Source organism: Physella acuta, unplaced genomic scaffold (genome assembly GCF_028476545.2).
Source record: "Physella acuta isolate Inbredline_101_S28 unplaced genomic scaffold, ASM2847654v3 ptg000078l, whole genome shotgun sequence".
Lineage (NCBI taxonomy): Eukaryota > Metazoa > Mollusca > Gastropoda > Physidae > Physella > Physella acuta.
The window spans coordinates 715,698-736,297 of NW_026731598.1; the positions used below are offsets into that span (position 1 = coordinate 715,698).

Below are 20,600 nucleotides of genomic sequence, written 5' to 3' on the forward strand. Positions count from 1 at the left end.
GAGTCCATCTGTTTCAATGATCTCGGCATTCAAGGGGATAATGTGGCCAGCACTATGCCCAGCCACCTCTGCTTAAAATTGTATGCCATGCTCCCAAATGGCGCCTTTCTCATTCTGTTGGAAGGAAATTGTTGTATAGAGCTGACTTAATGGGATCAGTTTGTCGCTGGTCCCTGGTTCGGGGTCAATAAGTCGAATATTGGTTTTGTCATTGGCCTCGGCTATAACTAGTATAATTATAAGCTGGTGATTTAGGGCAAAAACAATTTTTTTTTAAAAATGTAAATGTGTGAGTGCGCGTGTGTGCATGCGTGTGTGTTAGCCTATGTTTAAATGTAAAATCTAATCTATTTAAATCAATTTAATCTCAAGGTACATTCGTATTAAGCTGGAACAAGAAACGATCGGCAGTCATACGCACTGTTGAGACAATGATGAATCACACAGGGTAATTTAGGTAATCATGGAGTAGATGAAACCATGCATGGACCAAATCAAAAAAATTACCAATGTCAGCGCCAGCAAGAGAAGAAAATCCTTAGAACTTTGTATTGTAGAGGGGGGGTGGAAACGTGTTAATATTGCGAACTTTATATTGAGAGGCCAATCTACCTGACTTTGACGAGACATTGTTAAAAATATGAGCATTCATAATCATATTTGTATATACATGTAATTAATATGAATAGCAATGCTTTCGGCAAAAACAATCTGGCTATATTGTAAAGCAATTAACAGCAAGTATGTCCTTTGTTTAATTGAAACAAATCAAGAAAGAGACGTAATCTAGGTTGAGGGGGGGGGGGAATAGAGAGAGAAACCGCCCCTCTAAGACAACCGTTTTGGAAAGTGACGTCTTTTTGGAGCTTTTTTTTTTTAATTCCAGTTACAAAAATTACAGAAGCTGCGAACTTGAAAATGAAACCGCTGTCAACTATTATCCATTATTAATTTTACGTTATGTAGGTAAATACCAAATTTTTAATGACTCCTAGAATGGGTACTTCCCGGTGCTTAAGATTTTAACTTAAAACGATGTTTTGTCACTATGTCAGTTGTTTACGTAAATGGAGTGAACTTAAAGGTTTCGTCTTTAATAGGCTATGCGATGTCTACTTTTTACTATCTTTGGAATATAGTATCATTTATATGCGTTTATCTTTATCATTGGAGTTCATTAATAATTTTTAATATTCGCTATGCAAAGCGCTCTTATCATATTCCTGTTCGTCAGTACAGTTTGTTGCTGTTCGTCAATTAGAGTCACCGGTTCTTTAAAAACTGTCCTCAATGTTTATTTTCATTTTCCCCTCTACATTTCTAGTTTAAATTATTTTATGCCAAGAGGTAAGATTAAGAATAGATCTAGATTCTAGATAATCTAACTAATAGTAATACTAATACTAATAGTAGTACAAAATACTAAACTAGAGGGAGATCAAGTAGACTAGTCTATAAAATATCTAATTTATAATAATAATTTCCACACTTTTAGTTTTTTGGTAATCTATCGTTTGATTCGTTTTGGGTACGTAAAATCGCCCGCGGCTATTAATGTACGAAAACGTTACCTCATTGTCAAGGCTGTAATAGAAGTATATTGTGATATGTTTGTGTCAAATATTATAGATAAATGAATAATAAACCTAAATCAATGGCTAAATATATCAATATAGGCCAGAAATTAACTTTAAACAGCAGTGTCTGCAAGCAAGATTTGCTATATAAACAGCAGCCATTTGTAAAATAGAGTGACTTCCGCCTGAATCTCGCGCCGTAAGTCTATAAAAATAAAGCTTTAACAAGATTGCTGCTATAGTAAATGAGCATGGTTGCATCTGTTGGAAACATCGCTGGTGTTCATTTATTACTGAAATTTTTTTATTCAATTGTTTAAAAACAGGTACATAAATGAAACAAGGAAACATTTTGTATTTTTCAAAACATAAATCCTCCTCAAAATGTGAAATAATTATTGAAATGTAAGGAGTCACCTGTTTTTCACATTACTAGTCGCGGGCGATTTTACGTACCCAAAACGATAGATTACCGTTTTTTTTACTAGAAATCTAGATCTCTAGTGACTAGTAGATCTAGTATTCTCTAGGTCACTCTAGGATCTGGTCAGGATGTGATGTTGGTAAATTCAATAAAAATTTAAATAGCCTAAGTAGGCCTAACAAATTATAAATTCAAATTTGCAAAATGCCCAAAATGGAAATATGGTATATTGCGAGAAGGGTTTGAAAACCCTAGCCCCTAGGGGGTAAAATGCATTATTAATTATTAAAAATTTTATTATTATGAAAGTATTGAAAGGGCCGGTAAAACTCCATTTTAGGCTTTTAGCGTATTTTATTCCCCGCTTGACGTTCACCTCCAGTTGAGCGTATTTTATTGTAAACACAACCGAAACACACAAAAACGTTAGGAAAACACAGATCTACTTATTGTTTTTTTATAAATGCAATTTTTTTTATTAGAAAAGGCAAAAAAACATAAAAAAGCATTAGAACCGTTCCAATTAAATATTGTGTGGTCGTCAGTGGGAGAAAAATCCTTACACGCCTTACACCGTTGCGGGTTCATCGTGAGTTCACATTGACTTTAATTATCAGCATATGTCATAGCTCGGGCAATAGCTGTTTGAAATTGTGTAGGCCTCAGTTTTGGGGTCATTGTGAGTTCATTAATGTTTATTTATAGAGTATCATGCCTGGGAAATACTTGTAACAATACAAACTTAAACGCCTTTGCAGCCAATTGTGAGTTACGTTTTTACGTATTTCACCCATTGCCATGAAAATTCTGACGCACGCACATTGCACATTAAATATTCTAAATTTGGATTTTTCTCAACTTTTAACAAAAGTAAATTATCAAAATCTATAAAAAAGTCAGTCTCTTTGTTTTTTTATTCATTTTTATTCATTTGTTAAAACAAAAATACAATACAAATAATAAATCGTGTTTTCTTAATGTTTTGGTGTGTTTCGGTTGTTATAATAAAATACGCTCAACTAGAGGTAAACAAGAAGCGGAGAATAAAATACGCTAAAATGAAGTTTTACCAAAAGGGCCTATTAAATTATATGATATTAATAATATTAGATTTTAGATCACTATGAAAGTTCAACAAATAGTTGACTATGAATAACTATGATAATGACAGATGTCTGCAAAAAATTATACAGCACCTGATTTACAATGAACATCTTTTTTACTTTAATTGTAATACAGACTTCAAAAATGTTTTGTTTGTATTGTTATAACTTTGATTTTTCCGTTGCTTGACATGCTGATGATTTTTCAACTTCTTTGTTACTGCTGCCTTCAATTAATTTTTTCATCATATAGATCTATAGTATTCTATAGGCCAAAATATCAATTTTGTTGATTTTTAAAAATGTTTATAATTAGGCTAAAATTACATATTTAAAAAAATAAATTGCATTTTTTAAATTTTTAATTAATTCTTTTACACTTTCTACAAGTACAACAATACAAAATGTTAAATATCATTAGGTCTATTAGTATTAGCCTTACATTGACGAATGGCTGAATATTTCTCTTGCATACAAGTTTATATTAACTCACAATGACTCAAAGCATCTTTGTCATATTACTATTGCTCAGGCTTTGACCTATATTAAAAGATTTTATATGCACTAAAGGTGACCCTTAAACTGCTGTATTTTCTCTAGCTGACAAGAAAACAATGAGAAAGCACTTATAGGAGCTATAATTTTAAGATATTTTAATATTTAAAAAAAAATCTAAATTTGATCTTATTGAAGCTTATGTAATCTTCTCACAATGACCTGACAACTACACTTTTGAACCACTTTTCAAGCCTATTTAGAACTGTGTTATCTGTGTCCCACAGGTCTGAAATAAAAGGATAAAATGGATGAAGAAATGAATACAATATTATTCACAAACCTGCAGCTGCTTGGGATGGACATTGTTGATATGGAAGCAAAGTACAAAATTCCTTTCAACAAGTAAGACTTGATTGCTTATTTATAATTATAAGGCCCATCTAATGAATACAATTTCTTGTGTTTTAAAAACATGATTTTTGTTTACATTTAATCAGTGGGAACATTTTTAATTTATTTCTGAAGTCTAATGTAAGTAATGGAGTTTAAAAGTGTAGAGTGATGATATATGAAGGTTTTGAAAACTAGAATTTTTTTGGTATATTTAACTAGCATTGAGTACAAGTGATTTCATTTGCTTTTCCTGATTTCAAAGGCAGTTCAAGTTTATTAGATAATATTGTTAAATACATTTTTAGAAAATATTGAACATGGTATACTTATTGAAATAATCCACGCTTCATTTTAGGAATATGTTCAACCTTCCCAACAAAGCAGGCTCAGAGGCAGTATTTTATTTTCTGTTTAATCGTCTTAATCCATCTTTGTGCAGAGAACAGTTTAGGTAAGAATTTTTACACCCACTAAAGCTAACATTCTCAATAAACAACTAGATTTTCTTTATTTTGGCAATGAATGGACCAGTCAATCCATGTTTAAAAGTCTCCTTGTGTTGACAGAGACTGTTGGCCTGTGACAGACAAGAAAACAGAGTTACAGTTCAGGAAAGTTTGCAACGCTTGGTTGACACATGTTCAGAAGGTGTGTGAATATAAAGTCTACAATGCTTTTTGTTTTATAAAAACTATTTGTTAAGTATCAGTTGTGTGGAATTCTCTTTTTGCCAGGTTTGGATTGGCATGTAACCGCTGATTCATCATGTTTTTAAAGAGTTTTCTCACATATTTCAATATTTGTTAGAAACCTATTGGAGGAAATATGCTGAAATCATAGCATTTTTAAATCAGGTTTATAGTGACTCTGACCTCTGTTAAAGTAGGGTTTCAAGTGTTAACCTATATCCAATGAATGTTCCCTCTAAGCTGTGAATTCATTTTGTAATATACAGATAACTTGGTATAACTAATTTGAGAACAGAGTGCACACAAAATACAAGCTGCTGATAAGGTTTTGCTTTTTAGAGGGAATGTTGCCTGTAGCCAGTGTTGGGTTCTTCTGTCTAGGGGTGTATATATATAACAACAGACAAATATAACGTATACAACAGTAGATAACACTAACACTCTATAATAATAATAATAATAAGATATTTAATATATATACAGTAATAAAATAATAAAAGATCAAAGGGGTCTACAACATAAATAACAATACTCAACACCACGTTCCACGTCCACAGCCACACTACAACTAACTGCTTCACACACTAGCATACGCTCTGTCACCCGTCACTTGACACACCTCACATGAACACCTCTCGCTCCATTTAAACACACTCAACCAAGGGATACAACTATACACCAAAGGGAGGGTACCTGCCGTTCCAGCACACAACACACACACACAAGCAGGGGACATGTAAGGGACGTAACAGCCAGATGGTATATGACAGGGGATCCAGGCCCACGGAACAGCTGATGTTAGCTAGAGTTGTTTGTGTGGTGATTGTGTTTGTCCCAGGGACATTTAAATGTAATCTGGAAATAGTCAAGGTTATCCACTGTGGGGTCTCATGTAGCTTTGTAACTAATAGTTGAGAGAGCCAGAAAAATTGTTGTAGGTACTATGGCCTAATAGCACTCAGCACAAGGTTTATTTATAACGTAGAATCAATTTATTTGTCCACCATTTTTGTTCTAGGAGGAACCTGATGCCCATCTTCCTAGAATGAATGCTTCACTGTTATTGTCACCTGGTGGTCGCAAATTTATTCATTTGCTCTACAGTTTTTCTACTTTTGTTTTGTTGCAAGTAATGAAAATGGAGCATGGTGGGTTGAAATAATTTTTTAATACCTTCAGCTTGTTCTAATCAATCTCTACATATACTACATTTTTGTGTGGTTTTGTTTTTGTTGTTTGTTTTTTTTTTGGTTGCTGTTTTTTTTTTTGCTAATCCTTACTTACCAACAATAGGCAATTTTTATTTTTCAACATTACATGAACTGAAAATGAATTTTATAAAAACATTTTTCTTATAAATCTTAAATGATAATATTTAAAAAATTATAATTTCCTATCTCCCAACAGGCTGGAAATCTCAGGATGCATTAGTGTATCCAACGATGACTCCAAATCTCAGTGCAGTGGGTAATGTCATGGTTTCATCCATTCAAGACAGTTGTTGTAGAGAACGATGGCAGTTCTCTAACAGCCTACAATTGATTCTGGCCACTAACGATCAATGGAAAGAGTACTGTGGGTTAGTATTGGACGGAGTGGCTTGAAAAAGGTTTAAACGATATTTTAGTAACATGAATAATAAACGAAAATGTAAGATGAGTTTTTTAATGAACCTAAGTATAAGATGAGCTGTTTTGATAATTTCAGGGAACTGGTGAAAGAATACAGGTCTCTGTCTAAGTCATTGAGAGATTCAGAGAACGAGAAGAGGCAACAAGTCAACATAACTGCTGATTCAGCTATCAAACATGCTTGGTATGGAACACTCTATTATTATGCTTTTAACATTGTGAAGTTGTGAGTCTAAATACAATGAAAGTTTTTCTGATACTAAATTGATCAAGTTTTTTCCACAGCCCACTCCCTGCTAAAAGAACATTGACGATGTTTGATGCTGGCACTGATGCTTACACTGTGAAAAGGGCTCAAAGAATGGAAAAAGTAAAATATTTTATCATTGTTTATTCATTTTGTATGACAGGCAGCGTGTTCATAATCAACTGCAATTGCCAATCTAAATCAGAGCATAGGGCCCTTACTGCTGTATTAATTATTAAGGATACAAGATACCCATGTTTTCGATAAAAAAATAATTTTGCTCCCCAAAATTTTTATTTCTTAATTCGGTACTAATACCTTTTATCTATCTAACCCGAACATTTCGGACTTCTACGCCTTACGGTTATCCGTTTATTGCCATGTGAAACATGGTACCCCCCGGCAAGTTTTCACACTACTACGTGGACAGCGGCTATCTTCGAGCGAGTATTACATCATTTATTGCCCGCGAGGCACCATAAACTTTACAGCAATCTAAGGGCCAAGCACTCGTGTACCCGCTGGTGTAGTGACTTTTTCTTTTGTTCTACAAATAAGTGGGATAAACGTTGTTTTCTACCAAGTAAAATTTGATGTCAAAGTCCATATATGGGCATGTGCGTAAAAATTATGAATGGGAAGAGATTCATTGATACGTTTGACCAATCATACAATAGTACAGTAAATCAAAATAATCTGCGATAGGTTGCAACTAACCACGTGTGCAAGGCAGCCATCTTGTTTCTAGATAAACAAAACAATCACCTGTCTTGTTTGTTTACATCATTAGCGTATACTCTTCTATTTGTTGTTTTAAAGTTATACAACAACATTAAGTTTAATAATTGAAACTTTACCAACAAATGTTCTGTTGATTGTCACTGGAACACTATTAAACACTGTTTCGTACGCTTTATTATACTAAGCTGAAACAATGCGTCATGGACATGTCTATCAGTTTGAAGAATGTACTAAGTCCATCCCCTTTATCCCCCTCATCCCCTTCTCGCCATTCAACCAACGGCTGTTTTATAATCTTGTTACGGCATGCTGTGATATGCTTGAACGCGTTTATCAGGCTTTACACCGGACTGTATACGACACCTGTGTTAATGTGTATGCCCGCCCATCTCTCCGTACAGGGTTTGCTAGCAACGAATGGAAATACTAGATGGGATAGCTGATAAGCATTCACTTAGGCCTTGTACTTGACCCTATCTACACAGACGTGTTATTCACGGTTGAATGAACATTGGTAATCTATGGCTCATCGGTTCTTCACGCACTATCCAGCGGTGGGGTGGGGTGAAGGGGCGTGTCTAACCTCAAGCGTTGTACCCAGCGTTGTGTAGTAGGCTATTATCATAAGGCAATAAACTTGTGTAAGCTACAATAGACATTCTATTGACGTGAGAAGACCGGCTAACAAACAAAACTTAATCTGGTTTGATGATAGCTGTTCTGAGAATAACAATCAAATGATAGGATGTTTAAGACTTAACAGTCATTAATTTATTTTCTGTTGTATGCATATTTTCTGCTTACGCAGAAAAATCTATCTAAAACTTACAACATGAATCAACGCGTATTTTATTAGCCAAATGGTTCTTCCACACATAACAAGAAGTCATTTTCTGTTTGCTATAAGAGGAAACGCACAGTGCCTTTTTCTGCCTTTCTTTTCACGTTTTCTCAACTTTGCATTTTTACTCAAAATTCAACATTCAAATCGCTAAGGCTTTGGAACCCTTAGTCTTACAGCACTGAAACATTCCACATGCATTTAGCATTATACCATCTACAAAACTACGTTTGTACATTAAGTTTACTACAATACTTTAGAAAATATCAATACTTATGTTATACCACCCCCTAATTTTTGTACTTAAATTTACGTAAAAATTTGTAATAAAAATTGAGTACAAGCTATCGCAATGAACAAACGTAGAAATGTATAGTTTGGTTTCGTAAATCTAAATCTTTCATCCGCTTTACAAAATTGCTTATGGGAACAAAGCCTTAGCGATTTGAAAAGGTGTTAGTTTTCACACCTTTTCGCGGTTCCCATGGCAACCAGTACTGCTATTGACGGCCACATATTATTTTTGTCAATAGTTTAACAACTACTAACATATGTACTTATTAAATACCCAGAAATGTGTTAAATTAAAAAAAAAAATCTATCCGTGGTGTCTACCCTTAAAGTAGAATGACTAGTTACCCATTTTCCTGAGTTTTGAAAGGTGCTTCATAAAATGTATTGTAGCTTCACATTACTTATATGTGTGTTTGTGTAAAGGGCAGAGAAACTCTAACTTTGTGATAATTTGACTCGTTAAGGTGAGGTCCATGTGGAAATTCCTGTCAAAATTTAATGAGAGCTTAGCAGAGAAAAGGGAAATAATTCAGTCTATTCTGAACAAGACAGCTTCAAAATATACAATAGATGGAACAGAAATGGGTGTCCGTGTACCAGGACTTTTGCTGAGGGAGCATAACAAAGAAATTCATAATGTAAGAATCTATTTTTAGTGTCATCTTATTGGTACTTTGCTTGTGTAAGTAAATAGGTCTTTATTTGATGTTTCTAGATTTATTTTTTAACATGTATTACTTCTTAAATATTTTTTAGAGATTTTATTTACACCTGTTTGTACTATTTAGCCCTAGAATAAGTACCAAATTAGTTAAGAAATTCGTATAACATTTTCTTGTAACGTTTTGTAAGCAAAATTAAAATGTTTTCAAAAACTATTAATTTAATATTGACTTGTTAAGCTGTGTATTTTATTTAGTCAATCAGCCTAAAGATTAAACTTTTAACTGTTCATAAAAAAATGATATAAATTTTCAGCGTGAAATCGACAATGTTTATACTGGTGGTTGCCTTAATCTTGTGTCAATTGTATTACTGTGGAACATATGTTTAAAGCTTTATAAGGAACAATTAGAAAAAGGTATGGTGTGTTAGTTCATATAAGCTTAGCGGTTTATAAACTTAACTAGTATCATTTCAATACTTCTGTGGCATTTTCTATAAATCAGTTTAACAGTAACAGTTTTTGACTTCCAAGGAAAAACCCATATTATTGTCTACAACTTATTTGATGTTTATGAGCTATACAGGTTTTACATTTTGATAGCCAATATTTTATAGATGGTAGAGGTTTACATTTTGAGTGTAAATATTATAGATGGTAGAGGTTCACATTGATAGCCAATATTATCGACGGTAGAGGTTTCACATTTTGATTGCCCATTTTGTTTACCTGACCATTTGAAAGGTTGCAGTCAATCAATAAGGGAGATAATCTTTAGGGCTCTATGCCAATCTACAAATAAAATTCAGAATAACAATAATTTACATTCCTAGAGTATAAAAAAGTAAAGTTCCTCTTAGACAGACCTAGCAATCCATTGGGTGTTCATATGTTTCTTGATCTCAGCATATAAAAAGATAAAGTGTGGTATGCACTATGCCCACCCACCTCTGTATTTTCCACAATGTAAGTCAGAGCTGGGTGGACTCAGAGACCTCCCTCAGTAACAGGTTTATATTGAGATCCCAACTTGAGACCTTTGGGCCAGCAACTAAACACTCTACTATTCGACCACACCATTCCATTTAAATTAGGGTATACAATTGTTAATTGTTTATCAAAATCTGTCTGGATGTTAACTTTTTCCCTCTCTCCAATGCCGTTTACTAATAATTTAATGCTATGAACCTACAGAGAAACTACCTGATGTTTCACAAGAACTTCCACACATAAGTGCTCAGGCTCATAAACATCACAGTCTCCTGAGGGTTACACAAGAAATAAGGTAACTGATCATTGATGCACATATGCTTTGATCATGTATATTTATTGTATTTACAATCCTTTTTAAGTTCTGTTTCTTTTTGTTTATCAACCATTGCTCAATGGAGATTTCTAATTTTTTTCATTAACTTTCTGATTTAATTTTGTATAGAGAAATCTGGAAAAAAAACCAATACAATATTGCCCTTGATTTACTTTATTATATGTAATAACATACATTTTACATTGTTTATGTTTAGACTGTTGTAATAAAAATAATATAGTTGAATATGTCATCAAATGAAGTTCTGTTTTGTGAAATTTGAACATAGATCATTTGCCTCTCCATGTTATTTTGTCATGTGTTCTATCAGATATCAGTATAAAAATGTCACTTGTCTACAGGGAAGAGTTGAGTAAAAAAACAATGCCTGAATTAAAGCAGGACATTGAACTGGCACAGAAGAAATTGAACAAATTAAGTTTGCCCAGGTCATTGAATTCTGATAATTCTGATGTAAGTTGTTTGATCTTGTTATATAGTCTTATCATGTGCCCTGTACCTGTAGTTTCATTCTCTCTGGTCTTGTCCTGGTCTCAATTTGTGGTCTCATCAAGTGGTCCCATTTTGTGTGGTCTCATCAACTGTGTTTTCATAACCTAGTGTGATAATGTAAAACATGTTTCTTATAATAATTTTTTAAAGAAATATTTGTTTACTTGATTTCATTTAGAATATTAAAATTGTTTTTGTTTGCCATGAAGAAGTTCAGGTTTGAGTTGACTGACCCGGCCTATATAAAACCTGCCCCAGTCAAAAGTTCTAAGACTGGAGGGACCCCTAAAGGACCTCTAGCTGCTTCCATCTCTACTAAAAGTAAGACAAAAAATTCTTTTAAATATTTCTCTGCTGTATTGAATACAATTTGTTGTATAGTGTAGCTGATTTTTTTCTAGACCTGTGTTTCTATAACCTGAGTTCTGTTGCACTCCAGGGGTTCTGTGAGTCTGTCTCAGGGGGTCAAGACACACACCAGACTCATATGGTTCATGATCACATTTTGTCAGTACAATGATAGAACTATAAAGAAGGATTTAATGAATGCGCATATGAAACTAGTGGGGTTTGGTAATTCCAAAAAGGATTAGAGCCATTGTTCTAGACATCTCTGTGAGCTGCCTTTTGATCAGTGTATTTAACCATTGGTTTGTTTGTCACAGGTACTCCAGATGTCATTGTGTCAGTCTCTAACAAAATAGAATCTGGAATCTCCAAACATGTTTCAAAACCAAAACCTGCTCAAGCTCTACAAGTCATGCCTGGTCACTTCATGAAAATACTCAGGTAAAAACTTTATCTAAACATTCAGGTGAAAAGTTGATCAAAACATTCAGTTAATAATTTAATAAAAACATTCAGGTGAAAAGTTGATCAAAACATTCAGGTGAAAAGTTGATGAAAACATTCAGGTAACATACTTGATGAAAACAGTCTGGTTTAGAAACTTGATGACAACAGTCTGGTTTAAAAACGTGATGAAGATACTCAAGTAAAAGCTTGACAAAGCAGCCAGATAAAAATCTTGATAAAAACACTCAGATAAAAACATGAATAAAAAGAACAGGGCACAAAAGAAACATGATTATACTTCTTAGTACATTTTAAACTGCTAAGCAACCAAGATTGTTGTTTTATGCTATAAAAAAGACTAATTTCTTTAAACAATTAAATTCTAGAACAAATGGTACAAATGAGAATAAGTCTTCCAATAATAATACTGAGCCTTCAAAACCATCAAAGAAAGCAAAGCGACCTCCCACAGCACATCTGTCAACTGCACTTCAAAAGCCGCTCAGACCATCAGTAAAAGAGAAGAGTCATACAAAAGAGGATTCAAAAATAAAGGTTTTGTTTTCAAATGATTTTTTAAAGAATAAAAAATGTTAGCCTTTAAAAAAAATAATCTTTCAGAAAAATTAATAACTCTAATTCTAAGAACATGGTTGTATTAAGTTCCATTACTTCCTGGTTTTGCCATCAACTCAGTTTTGGGAGACGAGATGCAGTGCTCTTTTTCTGTTTGATAATTAAAATGGTTAATAGATTTTATAAATAGTAAGAGTTAGTAAAAATGTGCTTGGTTATAAAATTTCTCTTCTTTTTTTTATTAATTATGAATAATTTTATGTTTGATAATATAAAAGAAAAATAAATAATATGTCTAAACTTTTATTTTACTTTTAAACGAGGACAGTGAGTCTTTTTTTGTTACATATTGGTAATCAACCAGGTGACAGTGTTCCATTTTTCCCTGCAGCTGGAAGAAATATTCTTATAACAAAAATCAACAAAATACATTTTTAAACTTAACTGTAAAAATATATTTTGTCATTTATATGAAAGTGGAAGTGCTTTAGATAATTGTTTTGCATAAATTGATAGCACAAAGAAGTAGAAAAATTAATAAAACATTCAAAATGGCACATGGAGTAACATTTTGTTTAATATGAGCAGGCACGCTTAATGCCTAAAAGGGTTAAAATAATCAAAAGTCAATGTTTATTTATTTGAATATTTCAGCTTAAAGGTAAAATAAGTTCTGCATCCACCAAAGTGTCATCTGTTGCATCCACCCCTAGAACATCAAAACAAAAAGCTGTTGATGAACTTGTTGATTCAGTATGTTTTTTCTTAAATCCTTCATTGTTTCATTTATCTGACAGTAAGACCTTCTTGCTTGTCGTCTGTGACTCAAGTTTGTTAGAGTAACCTGTAGAAATTAACACTGCAGACATCTAAAATTAATGAATTACCTCCTATAATTTGTTTCTTCTTATAATCCTCACCTTATATTTCAGGTTGTTGAATCAGTGTTAAGTAATGAGAGAAGAGATTTGATTGGAGAAAATTTGTTAGAACTACCAGGACAGCTAGGTAACTTTACATTCCTTGTGTAACACTCCAGTGGTAGTTGATGATAGTTTCTCCTAACACCACCATTAGGCAATACATGTTCTAGAGGCTTCTAATGTCAGTGTAATCAGTGATGTTTTTATTTTTCAGACAACTCAGCATTTTTGACAAAGAATTTAGTTGGCAGAAGTCCCATAGAAGTAAAAACTTATGGTACGGAAGAGGATGGGATTTCACCGATCGAAGAATATTCAGGTTCGAATACACATTTTTAACTTAGGAGAATATTTATAACTTAGGAGAGTATAACTTAGATTTAAAAGTCTGACCTGTTATTATAAACAATAAACTAGTTGTTGAAATAAAATTATAATAGTTTTTTTTTAAATGAAATCTAGCAGAAGGAAAGTAAATTAAAACATTAAAGACAATGAGTTTAACTTTTTTGTAATTATGGTGTGATTTTAAAAGTCATACATTGTAAACTTTGAATAGCTAAACATTAGGTTAGATTTTGTATTGTTCTGAGGCTCACATTAATTATATCCATCACCGTGGTAACTTTTTCTGTTTCAACAATAAATTATGTATTTTTATGTAGTATTTATATTCACAGTTTTAAAACAAAATTTCAGCTGTTAAAAGTTGTTCTATAAAAATGTTTATGTTTGCTTACATGAACTGTTCCATGTAAATTTTACAACCCAATACTCTGTTTTAGGTGAGCCTTCCATGCCCCAGTTGGGAACATTTGACGGCAGAAAGGATTACTCTGGTTACTTAGATTTTCTCAATGCATCTGCCAGAAAAAGTGCTTCAAACAACTCCATGTTTGACCATTATTTGAGTGATGATGCTGAACCAACAGCTGGAGCTGGTCACAGTGAACGTCCACCTGCTGATGGGCAGGCCAGTTTGTTACAACAGAGAACGTTTCCACATCTGTTTCGAAATCCTCGGCAGCAAGAGCAATACCAGACCCCGGTTAAACAGACCCCAGTTAACCAGGCCCAAATCAAACAGACCCCAGTTAAACAGACCCCAGTTAACCAGACCCAAATCAAACAGACCCCAGTCTCACAATATGCTTTACTGAATGAAGTATACCATAGCCCAAGGAACTCTGCTCAAGATTTATACCAGAGCCCAAGGAACTCTGCTCAAGATTTATACCAGAGCCCAAGGAACTCTGCTCAAGATTTATACCAGAGCCCAAGGAACTCTGCTCAAGATTTATACCAGAGCCCATGGAAACAACACAGTGCAGCTGTTGATAGTGGGGTGACATCATCAACCTACCTTCAATGTGTCAATCATTCTGTTCTTAGTACACCTTCAGAAAGACACCCTAGGACACAGGATAAAATGAGTTTTGTTCTAAGTACACCTTCAGACAGGAGCCCAGGGATCACTGAGACTGCAGCAGATCACCTTGTGTCACCTGGCCCTCTGAGCTTCTACAGTGACAGTGAAGATAGTTGTGATAACGGACTTGACCGGTCATACGCCCCTGTCAAGCAAGGCATTTTACTCACTTCCAGCCAAGTCAAAACCATAGCCAATGTTTCTGTCTCATCCCAGACCCCTTCAGACAGGACAGTTGAAAAGTTGGCCCAGACCCCTTCAGACAGGACAGTTGAAAAGTTGGCCCAGACCCCCTCAGACAGGACAGTTGAAAAGTTGGCCCAGACCCCTTCAGACAGGACAGTTGAAAAGTTGGCCCAGACCCCCTCAGACAGGACAGTCGAAAAGTTGGCCCAGACCCCCTCAGACAGGACAGTTGAAAAGTTGGCCCAGACCACCCCAGACAGGACAGTTGAAAAGTTGGCCCAGACCCCTTCAGACAGGACAGTTGAAAAGTTGGCCCAGACCCCCTCAGACAGGACAGTTGAAAAGTTGGCCCAGACCCCCTCAGACAGGACAGTTGAAAAGTTGGCCCAGACCCCCTCAGACAGGACAGTTGAAAAGTTGGCCCAGACCCCCTCAGACAGGACAGTTGAAAAGTTGGCCCAGACCCCCTCAGACAGCATTGTTGAAAAGTTGGCCATGCTCCAACAGAAAGTGTCCCATATATTAAACAGCTCATCTGAAGGATCTGTACACGGTGAAGGTGCTGCTAACTCAAGTTTCAGTGCATGGAGCAATGATGTCCAGAGTCTGCTTCAGAACTTAGGTATGTACACTGGGTTTGTTAACTAGGTGTTTTTACAAGCTTTTATTTAACTCACTTCCTCTGTCGTCAGTCGTCCGTCTAGATCAAAACGCCCGAGCGAAATTTCGAACACTTCTAACTGATAGATACTGTTCATAGTTGGAACGTGGGTCAAGACATGAAGACATTGCATCGTGACATTAAATTTGACTTAATTGGATGCCTAATTAATTTTTTATGAATTAATTAAAATTTTGACCAAATTAGTTGGCAGTTCTATCCAACTACTCCACACGCGTCATCACGTTCAATAGTGCATCATCGCATTCAATAGGCGCGCAATGGTTTTTAGTCATGCAACTCTAGTGTAAATAAAACAGGCAAAGTACTGAAAAATAAAAATGTTTTTAATAGCTGTTATGTAATCACCATCTCCATCTTTTCCCGTTGGTGCCCAAGACACATGGGACAGATGGAGTAGAGTTCATCTGCTTGAGAAACCTATGCATATGAAGGGTTAATGTGGTCAGTACTATGCCTAGCCGCCTTTGTTTCCGTAACGTGAATTAGGTACCCATTAGAGCTGGGTGGACTCAGGGGCAATCTACTGATATGAACCTGGATTCGAACTCCAGACAATTGGGTCAGCAGTCTAGTTCTTTACCAGTAGACTACGCCATACCATAATACTATGTAATAAAAAGCAAAAAAAAAAAAAGATTCTGTAAATATATAATGATCTACTATTTAAATAATTAAAATAACCAAATTAATTTAAAAACCATTGAAATTTTCTTATATAAAGTACTAATAGTTTTTTTCTATGGTAGAATCGGTAGTAACGCGCTTTTGAAGTCACTCGGTGCGTTCAATAGGTGCACCGATATAGACACAATCCATTTGATTCAATCTAATAGGCTAGGATTTAAAATGTGAAATACGTCACTTTCTTTCCTATTATGTCATCAGTAAGTCAACAACAACAAACAATCAGACATTTTGTGACAATTACATGATGAGTTAAATATTTCGAATGTAATAAATTCTAATATAGAACTATTTACAAATCAGCAGGCTTAGTGGGTTGCAGCCATTGTTCTCTATGTTGTAGACGGGGGTAATCTTCAAACAAACATCTGCGTCTAGTATTTCTGTTTTGATTTCTGAGACCAATTCAGTCCATAACTGATATGAATGCAGATACATCAAGTGATTTTACTTGTAATGGCGGAAGAAAATAAAGATATATTGGTAAACTCTTTAAATGATTTGGGGTGGACATATTGATATACAGCCGTGTGTGCATACTGTTTAAGCATTGAACCTCTTTACCTCATTTTTTATGAGGATTTAATAAAGTAAAATGAACAAAAAAGGTAATGAAACATGTACTCAGCGAAAAAGAATGTTGGAGAAACAAAGAAAAAAATACCAAGAAATGAATTCAAAAGAGAACAAAGAAGAAAAAGATAAACGACTTGTAAAGCGAAGAAAACGGTTCGTAGAAGAATGCTTCGAAGAACGTGAATTGCAGTTGATAAGGGGTCGTGACCAACATGTGAGTTCCCCATCTCTCGCACCAGGGTTTTTGACGCGCTGAACTGGCTAGTTGATAACAATAATCCACTGTACAAAGATGTCATCATAGATCAGGATGCAGAACTTAATTAACAGGATTTGGTTCGTGTCAAAGAAGAACCAGGTGCTGCTAATGGAGAACACAGAACATGTAAGTTCTTACATGCCTATAAACGATTTATCAAGAATCCTCTGAGCTTCGTGGCATCAAGCAAATCCTGATGTTTTTACATCAGGTTTTGCTGGTCTTCAGTGCTGTATGCTATGATACGGTTTCTAATTCATCCAAGCGCAGAACACCCAATAGATGAAAGTGGATTTTTGGAAGTTTCAAATTTTATAGTAATCAAGAACAAATTTACCATTTTTAAAAAGATATTTTCCATCACATATGATGACAATACATCTTTTTATAGAGTTTTGCAAGATGAAGTAAATCTAAAAAATGGAGTAGGCATGGCGTTGAGAACAGCTCTTAATGAACTGTTCTGTCAACACCAAGCTGGCATTCTAATTGCTAACTCAAAATCGCTTGGGGTTATGCAATATGAAGGCAAATATTATTTCACCGATTCCCATTCATGTGGTCCAAAAGGCACATGCGCTGATAACGGCAGAGCATGCATTATTGAGTGCGATTCAATAGAGGAAATACATCGCATTTGTAAAAAAGCAACTGGGTAAAAAAATATGCAATATATGCAATTTTATTGACGTGTATCTAATAAATGACGCTAACAAAAATGACACACATCAACAGCTACAACCAGAAGTAGTTACATCCCCCGATTATGTCAGTCACATGTCAACAGAAGCTCCAATACAAACTGAACATGTACATTCAATACCCGTGGAGACATCTGTCATGGCACCAATCAACTGTAACCAGCCAGACGTAGATGAAGAATTTCAAGTGTCAAATAATATCAATGAAATCTTTCGCAAAACTAATGATAATATTGTTAATCACACGCACGAATTGAAAGCTGAGGAGCTTGCCTGGTTCTTTCTCTTTCCATATGGAATTAATGGATTTAAAACAAGATAGGCAAGTAAGGATAACACCTCTGGACTATTACCAATACAGAATTATGGGGAGTGACACAAGGTTTCAACAAAACGATTATCTTTTTTATGCACTGTCTATGTATGAATTTTATAAGGTGAAGGCTTCCATTTCTGCATGTGGAAAACTGGTTCAAGGGCAAGATGGTCAGGTCGAAGATATTCATTTGTATCTGAAAAATGTTCATGGAACCGCAGCCTATTGGCAAAAGGCACTTAATGAACTGATTGGGCCAATACAATGTCTGGGGCTACCTACGTATTTGGTAACACTGAGCAGTAATGATTTACACTGGCTTGACATGCGCAAAGCTTTGTTGGTAGCTGTCGGAAGACTGGATGAGAATCCGAACAATCTGACCACATATGAAACACAGCGTTTGATTGAACAATTTCCTGTTGTAGTTAGTCAGCAATTTGTAATACGACTCAATGCGCTAATGAAATTTGTAAAGAACAACCAAGAGGTGTTTGGAGGTCATTTAAAGGATTACTGGTGGCGAAGAGAGTTTCAAAACCGTGGTAGTCCCCACTTATATATGTTAGTGTGGATTGAAAACCATCCCTCTTTTGATAGGCTAGAGGGAATCGCAATGTTGGATCAAATATGTGTAAGTGTGAGATCCCATTAGAGAGTTCTGATTTGTGTGAACTTGTCAAAAAATGTCAAATTCACCGTCATACAAGCACCTGCAAGAAAGGGGATAACCCTTCACTAGTGTGTCTGTTTCAATTTTCAAGACAGATTCAGGCTGCAACTGCTATGATTGCAGAAACATCCGATGATTTTATTAAAAATGGCAGAAGAATATGCTTGTTGAAAAGAAGACAGGAGGATATATGGGTAAACAGTTACAATCCTACTCTTTTAAAGATTTGGGGTGCAAATATGGATATACAACCGTGTGGATCAAATGAGTCTATAGCATACTATATAGCAAAGTACATAGCAAAATCAGAGACTACTGAACTAGCACTTGCCATCAGACAAGCAATACAAGAAATCCAGAGGGAAGATTCAGATGTGTCTCGAAAACTGTTCAAGATTTGCATGAGAATAATGATCAAACGGCAAGTTTCTGCTTGTGAATGTATGTACAGATTATGTCAATGTCAGAGACAGCTCACACAAATGTATCTTCCTGAATACTCGACAGCCACAACAAAGGTACAGAGTACTTAAATTTCACCAGTCTGGCCATTCAACTGGATATTGTGCCAATATTTTTGATCATTATGAAAAAAGACCCCTGGAACATGTAGACTACAATTTCAACCAAATGTGCTTAATTGAGTTCGCAATGCTATTTGAGCCTTAATATGCAAAGCAACAAGATGTTATGACATTAAATATTGACGAGGATGCATATGAGACCGAACTACGCACTAAAATTACTCTTATAGACAGTAGCAAAATGACCATAAGAAAACTGCCAGCTGTTGTAAGAGTACCTAACTTTGTAGCCTCAGCAGATGGTGAAAATTACTTTTATAGCCTTTTACTCAGTACACTCCCTACCACAGAGAAGAAGAGCTACTGATTTTTTTTTTAAACTTGCAGTAACAATGTAGATAAATTATTTCAACAAGCAACTTTCTAAATTTTTGTTTACCTCTAATATAATGAGTCCTGGCAATAAATGATTGATTTAGTGATAGGTTAAATTTTATGTGCTCTCTAATATTATTCCTTAAATGTTAAGTTCTAATTTTATAAATTCCAGATGATAGTGAGGGGCTTTTAAGTACTGATTTGATCAACACTGATTTGTTAGGCAAGTATATTCGAATGACTTTAGTTCACACTATACCGTTTTGATAATTTAAATAATATTTCTTATTGATCAGTAGGTTTAACATACTTAATAGCGAATTAAACACGATATAATTTAGATAATCTATTTTAAACATAAAAAAATTAATATTTTTTATTATTCTCCATTCCAGATGGATTAGATGATCTCATTCAGTTTAATCCAAATGACAGCAAATAATATTTGAACTATGTGCCTGATTCAAGTTTTTGTAAATATGATTTAAGAAAGCTGATTGTACTTAACATCTACTTAATGTAGTTTCTATTTAATGTTTGACCATAGTAGTTAACTTGTAGTAAATCAAAGAATTATACATTCATAGATTCTTTTCATATTTCATCTACAATGGCAAAATTTTAATGTTTTATAGTTTATTATTGCATGTTTGTATGTATATCACTAATTATAGTGGATGTTATAAGATGATATTAGTTAGTGTACTTCGTCAAGAACTATTGCAATAAATGAAATGGTAGCTATGTTTAGACTATTGTCTAATTGTATGAAGGAATTATCATGTAACACTTGAAAACTTATGTTAGGGTAAAGCTTTGTATGTTTTTTTATTATATAAAATGATATACTGCTTTTCCTTATTTTTATAAAACATGAAATCACATTTACTCAAAACAAATCTAACATGTTTTGGAAAAAACAGTAGTTGAAATTTGTACTTGCCATCTTCTGAATAAACTATTTTATTTCTTTC

At 34.5% G+C, this 20,600-nt stretch overlaps 1 protein-coding gene across 1 annotated transcript; it reads left to right on the forward strand.

Annotated features, from left to right (window-relative positions):
• Window positions 1-1,266: 1,266 nt before the first annotated feature.
• On the forward strand, window positions 1,267-20,599 carry LOC131954459 (HAUS augmin-like complex subunit 6). Its single transcript, XM_059318161.1, has 21 exons — window positions 1,267-1,347; window positions 3,887-4,004; window positions 4,351-4,446; window positions 4,562-4,643; window positions 5,703-5,832; window positions 6,092-6,263; window positions 6,392-6,499; window positions 6,601-6,685; window positions 8,903-9,076; window positions 9,417-9,519; window positions 10,297-10,387; window positions 10,771-10,882; window positions 11,131-11,242; window positions 11,587-11,710; window positions 12,103-12,271; window positions 12,947-13,045; window positions 13,225-13,300; window positions 13,430-13,534; window positions 14,001-15,452; window positions 19,799-19,849; window positions 20,022-20,599. The coding sequence occupies exons 2-21, from the start codon at window positions 3,907-3,909 to the stop codon at window positions 20,066-20,068; spliced, it is 3,486 nt and encodes a 1,161-aa protein (XP_059174144.1). The 5' UTR covers window positions 1,267-1,347; window positions 3,887-3,906; the 3' UTR covers window positions 20,069-20,599.
• The last annotated feature ends 1 nt before the right edge of the window (window position 20,600 follows it).

Bases quoted from the DNA above. Each gene is read 5' to 3' on its own strand.
- LOC131954459 (XM_059318161.1), top strand. From the start codon at position 3,907: ATGGATGAAGAAATGAATACAATATTATTCACAAACCTGCAGCTGCTT. The intron at 4,644-5,702 runs GTGTGTGAATAT...TTTTTGTTCTAG, and splicing joins GGTTGACACATGTTCAGAAG to GAGGAACCTGATGCCCATCT. The intron at 11,243-11,586 runs GTAAGACAAAAA...TGTTTGTCACAG, and splicing joins TGCTTCCATCTCTACTAAAA to GTACTCCAGATGTCATTGTG.